Source organism: Juglans regia, chromosome 12 (assembly GCF_001411555.2).
Source record: "Juglans regia cultivar Chandler chromosome 12, Walnut 2.0, whole genome shotgun sequence".
Lineage (NCBI taxonomy): Eukaryota > Viridiplantae > Streptophyta > Magnoliopsida > Fagales > Juglandaceae > Juglans > Juglans regia.
In genome coordinates this window covers 23,125,292-23,132,384 of record NC_049912.1, presented here as the reverse complement: position 1 = coordinate 23,132,384, position 7,093 = coordinate 23,125,292, and the positions used below count along the sequence as shown (strand labels likewise).

General features: G+C 37.9%; 2 protein-coding genes across 4 annotated transcripts; both read left to right on the top strand.

The window, feature by feature from the left end:
- Positions 1 to 1,230: 1,230 nt before the first annotated feature.
- Positions 1,231 to 4,274, top strand: LOC108980993 (MDIS1-interacting receptor like kinase 2-like). Of its 3 annotated transcripts, none has more exons than XM_035683447.1 (3): positions 1,231 to 1,654; positions 2,075 to 3,956; positions 4,159 to 4,274. In XM_035683447.1, the coding sequence occupies exons 1-2, from the start codon at positions 1,297 to 1,299 to the stop codon at positions 3,307 to 3,309; spliced, it is 1,593 nt and encodes a 530-aa protein (XP_035539340.1). In that variant the 5' UTR covers positions 1,231 to 1,296; the 3' UTR covers positions 3,310 to 3,956; positions 4,159 to 4,274. The 3 variants fall into 3 exon arrangements, with proteins under 3 accessions (XP_035539340.1, XP_035539339.1, XP_035539341.1); XM_035683448.1 differs by having other exon boundaries at positions 1,547 to 1,654; positions 1,752 to 3,956; XM_035683446.1 differs by having other exon boundaries at positions 1,231 to 3,956.
- On the top strand, positions 3,328 to 4,544 carry LOC118343720 (MDIS1-interacting receptor like kinase 2-like). Its single transcript, XM_035683786.1, has 2 exons — positions 3,328 to 3,956; positions 4,136 to 4,544. Exons 1-2 carry the CDS (start codon positions 3,328 to 3,330, stop codon positions 4,542 to 4,544), a joined length of 1,038 nt encoding a protein of 345 aa, XP_035539679.1.
- The last annotated feature ends 2,549 nt before the right edge of the window (positions 4,545 to 7,093 follow it).

The following is a 7,093-nucleotide window of genomic DNA, read 5'->3' as shown; positions in this document are numbered from 1 at the left end:
TTAGCTATAAAATTTTAAAAACAAGTATTCTAAAAAACATAAAAATTAAAAATTAAAAGGACAGTGCTAGATCCAACAATAGTGGCTATCGACATTGCCCACTGAAAAGGCTAAATGCTTTTTTTTTTTTATCTTTTTTTTTCATGTAATGTTTTTTTATATTTTTAAATATTTAAAAAAATTATAATATCATTAAAAAATACTTACTTAATTACTAAGTAAAAAAAAAATATCCATAAAAAATGCTTGAGATCCCAATTTCTCAAATTAAAAATTAAAAGAGTAGTGCCACTATGCCCCTCAATTTGCCTATTTGGTGTGCCCTTAGTGTAAATTGTACTTTTTTATGCTTTGTATTTTAAATATTTTTTAAACATGTTTAGATATTTTTAAAAAATAAAAAAATATATCAATATACTAATAGTCATTTTTTTAATTAGTAAGCAAAATTAATAATAAATAAATAAATATAAGAACGGTCAAAACAAGTACTCTTGTAGTACGGATTGTAGAACCCTTTCACTTTATATTTTCTTGCACCAGTGCCTCAGTATATATTTCACCGCACTTTTTTTATTACATCAAACTTCATTGTTTAACATTTTATTCTTTTAAATGTAAATCAATTAAAAATTGTTTGAAAGATTTAATACCAATGTCATAATTGATAAATGTTACTCAATGAAAGATTGACGAGCTCCATTAACATAACTGCTTATATTTTATTTTTATTTTTATTTTATTTTATACATTCAAATTTGTACTTAAAAAACATGTATTTTTTATTATATATAGAGTTTTGTCATGCTTTTTACACAAATTCTTACATATACCTTAGCCCCCTAAATTAAATTTGTAGCCTAGTCCCTGGTCAAGGTGAATGGTAGGAAACGTTTGACGAGAGTGTTTTTCTCGTTTTCACAAGCACGAGTTAGAACTTTAGTGTTTGGAAAGTCATCCATGACCACGTGGATATAAAAAGTGTTTTATCTCATCTTATTATTATAAATTTTTTAAATTCTTACATAAAATATAATAAATAATTTTATTTTTTTAAACTTTAAAATAATAATAATATTAAAAAATAATATTTTAACAAAATTTTATTTAATTTTTATATCAACTTATCTCAACTCATATCTCAACCAGACCTTAAGTGATCCTGTTGATCTTCGTTGTATATATGTACGTGTGTATGTATGTTTTGTATCCAAGTACCCCCATATGCGACATCAAGCCTTTTCATCACTTGTACTTCAGCAAACCAATTAATCTGAGTGCCCCAGAGCCAAAATCATGACAGTTTTGCAGCTTAAACAACTGCTTTCTAACCTGCTTATTCCGTTCAAGTTCTCGTCGTCCTCAACCCACATCATCCTCATCATCTTGATCTCTTTTTTCCGAGTTGCTTTTGCACTAGATTCTTCCACTGCGACTCCAGGACAAGAACAAGCAGAGGCTCTTCTAACATGGAAAAACAGCCTTGACAAGTCAACTCAAATGCTCCTTCCTTCCTGGACTAGTCTTCCTCCCCGGAATTTTACTTCATCTTCCTACTGTTTTTCTTCCAATGCCCCTTGCAAGTGGGTTGGAATCACATGCGATGAGGCTGGAACTGTCACGCATATAAACATCACAAACACTGGTTTGAGAGGTACTCTTCAACATCTCAGCTTCTCGTCCTTTCCGAATCTTACCAGCCTTGAGCTTTCTAACAACTCCCTTTATGGAACTATTCCTTCCCATCTCAGAAATCTTTCAAAACTCACTCATCTAGACATGCGTCTTAATCGTTTCTTTGGAAATATTCCGTCTGAAATGTGTCTGCTGAGCAGTCTTCAACACCTTTATTTGGATGGAAATCAGATAAATGGATCTATACCACAAGGAATAGGAAAGCTTAGTTCTCTAACTGAGCTGAATTTGCAAAAAAACAATCTTATAGGATCAATCCCAAATTCTATAGGAAACTTGACAAAGCTCATAGTTCTGGAACTTGATGATAATCATCTATCTGGCAGCATAACTCTGGAAGTAGGAAATTTGACCAAGCTTACTATATTGGATCTTGCAGAGAATCAATTTTCGGGAAACATCCCTCCAGTACTAGGGAACTTGAACAACCTCACAGAGTTGATGCTATGTGTGAATCATTTATCTGGTCATATTCCTCCAGAACTCGGAAAACTTACTTCCCTTTCTGGCTTATGTCTCTTTATGAATAAACTCAGTGGCTCCATTCCTAGAGAAATGAATAATCTTACATCTCTGCTTGGTTTTCTAGTGGCCGAGAACAACTTGTCTGGCTATTTACCACCAAACATATGCGCTAATGGGATACTGGAACACTTCGCTGCCAGTGGAAACAACTTCGTTGGTCCCATTCCAAAAAGTTTAGGAAACTGTACCAACTTAATCAGGTTTCAGGTCCAAAGAAATCAACTAAAAGGTGACATATCAGAATATTTTGGCATATGCACACGTTTGGTTTACATCGATCTGAGTCATAACAAGCTGTATGGTAAGCTGTCAATCAATTGGGAGCAAAGCAAAAACCTAACATGCTTGAAGATCTCAGACAATAGAATTTCAGGTACAATCCCAGATGATCTTTATAAAGCAAGTCGACTTGGATATCTTGACCTGTCCCGAAATCAGTTCGTAGGAAAAATTCCAAAGGAATTGGGGGCCTTGAAGTTACTGTTCACTCTTAAACTGAACGAAAATAAACTTTCAGGCAGTATTCCAAAGGAAATAGGAAGACTATCCGGGCTTACTCAACTCAACCTAGCAGCTAACAATTTAAGTGGATCAATACCCAAGCAATTAGCACAGTGCTCAAAACTCTTGGACTTGAATTTGAGCATGAACCGATTTTGGGAAAGTATTACCCCCCAGATTGGCAGTATACGCTCTCTCATGTATCTTGATCTTAGCCAAAACCTGCTCACAGGAGAGCTTCCCTGGGAGCTTGGACGATTACACTACTTAGAATTATTAAACCTCTCCCACAACTATCTGTCTGCCTCGATACCATCAACTTTTAGTGAAATGTTAAGCTTGACATGGGTGGATATATCATACAATAGATTGGAGGGTCCACTTCCTGACAACAAAGCGTTCAGCAAGGTGCCAATGAGAGCTCTAGAACATAATAGAGGTCTGTGCGGCAACAACACTGCTCTGAAGGCTTGCCCCTCGTTGTCGAGCAAAAGACCTGATGGAAAGATAAGCCTCCGAGTTGTTATTTTGATCACTGTTATTCTATTTGGCACTCTGTTTCTTTTTTATATCATTGCAGCAGTCTAATGTGCTTGCTTCCAGAATATGAGAAAGCCAGATCATGAGCCAAGGGATGCAGAAGATGAAACTCTGTTTGAAATTTGGAGTTATGATGGGAAAATGGCACATCAAAGCATTGTTGAAGCGACAGAAAAATTCAACCCAAGACATTGCATTGGAGAGGGAGGATCTGCAAATGTTTATAAAGCAGAGGTGTCAACGGGTCAAGTTTTTGCAGTGAAGAAACTTCACCAATCTGAGGATGGAGAAGTGGCCAACCGAGCCTTTGCAAGTGAGATTACTGCTTTAGCAGAAGTGAGACACAGGAATATTGTAAAGCTCTATGGTTTTTGTTCACATGCAAGATACTCATACCTTGTGTATGAATACTTAGAAGGGGGAAGCTTGGGAAAGAGTATAAGTAGTGAGGTGAAAGCAATGCAGTTCGATTGGATCAAGAGGGTTAACGTGGTAAGAGGTGTTGCCCAAGCTTTATCCTACCTGCACCACGACTGCTCACCTCCAATTATTCATCGAGATATATCAAGTAACAACATTCTGTTGGATTTGGAATATGAAGCTCACATCTCCGACTTTGGCACAGCCAGGATTTTGAAGCCTAACTCACCCAATTGGACATCATATGCAGGCACCTTTTGGGTATTCAGCTCCAGGTAAGCTTTTCAATTACTTGTGATCATGGACTCACCCACAAATATTGCATAGGTGAATGGACAAGCTGTTGCTGCTCTTTTATCCCAAACCAAACGCAAGTGGGAATGAACCATGTTCAAATTTCTACATATAGAGAATTAAAATCTTATTTTATGATCAAAGTATATAACACATATAGATGTGCTGATATTTTCTTGGCAGAGCTTGCTTACACTATGGAATCGAATGAGAAGTGTGATGTATACAGCTTTGGGATGGTAACATTGGAAGTGATGATGGGAAGGCATCCGGGCAGTTTCATCTCCTTATTATTATCATCATCATCAACGACAACAACTACCCAGAATATAACACTGAAGGAAGTGTTGGACCAGCGCCTCTCACCTCCTAGAGGTCGAGTAACTGAAGAAGTGGTCACCATTGCTAAGCTAGCATTTGCATGCCTCAACGCCCGCCCACAATCCAGGCCAAGCATGCAACAGATCTCTCACAAGCTATCAACTCGTAGTCTTAGAGCCCCTCTGTCAGAGCCCCTAGATGCCATTACATTAGGAAAACTATTTGATAACACAACTTTAACTCCCTGAAAGAGATCACTGTCATTCACCTGCTATAATACATCTCATGCAAGTCATGCTTTTGTATCATGTTCTTTTATCAGATATGTATGTATAATTATATCCTGTAATTTTATCTTTGTTCTTTCCTTCTACTCTATTCTTTGATCGAGTGTTTTGTGGCATTCGATGTATATATATATATATGCTTAACATGTATACTCAGATACCATATATTTGGGTGTGTTTGTTTTGATTGGAAACAGTTCCACTGGAATTTTCTAGGGAAAAAATATTTGTTTGTGTGATAGCTTCTTTATTTTTTCATGCTACGTTGATTGCTTCACATGTCTTCAATTGGCATTCTACAGGAGCATGTAAACCGGGGGCTCTTTAATATTCGAATGGAATTTTGAAGTGTGAAGCTTAGCAGAAAATCTTGTCTTACATTTTCAGTTTGCTTTGAAAGCAATTATCTCCTTTCCCTTGAAGTTCATAGTTTTTTATGCGATAAACTTTTCTCGATGTTAAAATTGTGACTGAAATATAAGGGAAGACTCCTCAAATCAAGCAAATCAAGATCAAGATCACAATACCTGCTTTACAGGCTGAAAATGTGCATGTAACAGCAGGCAAATCCTCTGTAACAGCTAGATGAATCTCGAGTAAATGCTCTGTAATTATAGGCTTAAGTTTAGCTTTCTTTCCTATAATAGAATCTGTACACTTTGTATATATTTTGATGAAATCAATAGAAATGTGTGTGGTGTTTTTCACTCGACAGAAATAAGAATCTTCTTAAGAATTTTCTGTGATTTACATTTTTCAAACTCTATCATGGTATCAGGAGAGCCATCCTCCACCGAGAATTCGATCCCCCAATCTGAAAATACCCATAATCCGATCACAACCCCACCCTCTTCAACTGAAATTCCTCTCATTGCTCTCAACATTACATCTCAAATCAATGAAAAACTCACACCCTCTACCTTCCCTCAATGGCGTGCCCAATTCGAAGCCCTACTCATTGGATATAATCTCATTGATTATGTTACCGGTGATAAGCCCTACCCTAATCTTCATGATTCCTCCACTTCCGCTCACCAAAGAACTCACTGGATAAGACAAGATAAGCTTATCCTCAGTGCCATTCTGGCATCCACAACCACCACCATCACTCCATTCATTTCCATTGCCAAAACCTCCCAAGAAGCATGGCACAAATTGCACACAATGTATGCCAGCAAGTCTCGGACTAGAGCAATGCAACTTAAAGAGGAACTAACTCTGATCAAGAAGGGAAGCCAGACGATTCAAGAGTACCTGCACACTGTCAAATCCCTCGCAGATGAAATCTCCCTCATCGATCATCCCATCTCTGAAGATGATTTAACGCTTTACATCCTCAATGGTCTGGGTGCTGATTTCCGTGAGATTGCTGCTCCTATTCGCGCACGGGAACGCCCACTCACCTTCGAGGAGTTACATGACCTTCTGGTGGGTCACGATGCATATCTACGCCGCCTTGAAGTCTCCTCTCAGCAGCTGGTAGCCTCCGCCAACTACTCTAATAGGAGATCGGGTTCCAGTTCTTCCTCTGGAGGTCATCTCTCTAAGGGCTCCTCAAAATCGCATAGTTCTGATCGCAATAATGGAGCCTCCCAGAATGCAAACTCCTCGGTCCAGTACCGAAATAATAGCGGCCCACGTGACAATAGGAAGACTAAGCCCAATGGCCAGAGGCGTTACACACCAAAGTGTCAACTTTGTGAGCAGTTGGGCCATACTGCTAAATATTGCCCTCGTCTTCAATTTCCTGGAGCTACGGCAAACTGTACCTCCACTTCACCAGCTCAAGAAACAAAGTGGCTTATAGACTCGGCAGCCTCTCACAATATCACTGGTGATTTGGCTAAATTATCTATTCATTCTGAATATGATGGCACGGATGAGGTTGTCATTGGTGATGGTTCAGGTTTGCCTGTCTCTCACATTGGTTCATTTGTTTTTCACACCCCCACACGTACGTTTCATTTAAATGATACTCTTTGTGTTCCAAATATTAAAAAAAATCTTATCTCCGTCCATAACTTTACTACCCACAATAATGTTTTTGTGGAGTTTCATCCTCTTTTTTTTCTTGTTAAGGATCAGACCACGGGGGCGGTTCTACTCAAAGGTGCGTGTGAAAATGGTGTTTACACCCTTCCGGAGTCAATGGTGCAGTCTTCTCAAAAAATGGTTGCCAACATGCATGAAAGGACCTCCGTTGATGGGTGGCACAAACGTCTTGGACATCCATCTCATAAAATTGTCCAACAACTTGTCAACTCTTTTTCTCTTCCAATAAAAAAAGAAAATGTTTCACATCTTTGTAATTCTTGTTCCGTTAATAAAGCCCACAAACTTCCATTTCGACAAAATAGTCTTCAAAGTCATGCTCCTCTTGATTTAATTTATACTGATGTTTGGGGACCCTCCAATTCTATTGGCATTGATGGATCACGTTATTATCTCATTTTGGTTGATCACTTCACAAAATATATTTGGTTTTATCCTATGGAAACAAAATCTGGTGT

What these genes read in the sequence shown, in the direction of transcription:
- LOC108980993 (XM_035683446.1), top strand. Translation starts at nt 1,297, where the DNA reads ATGACAGTTTTGCAGCTTAAACAACTGCTTTCTAACCTGCTTATTCCG.
- LOC118343720 (XM_035683786.1), top strand. Translation starts at nt 3,328, where the DNA reads ATGAGAAAGCCAGATCATGAGCCAAGGGATGCAGAAGATGAAACTCTG. An exon ending in TTTTGGGTATTCAGCTCCAG is followed by an intron (nt 3,957 to 4,135) that starts GTAAGCTTTTCA and finishes TAACACATATAG; the next exon opens with ATGTGCTGATATTTTCTTGG.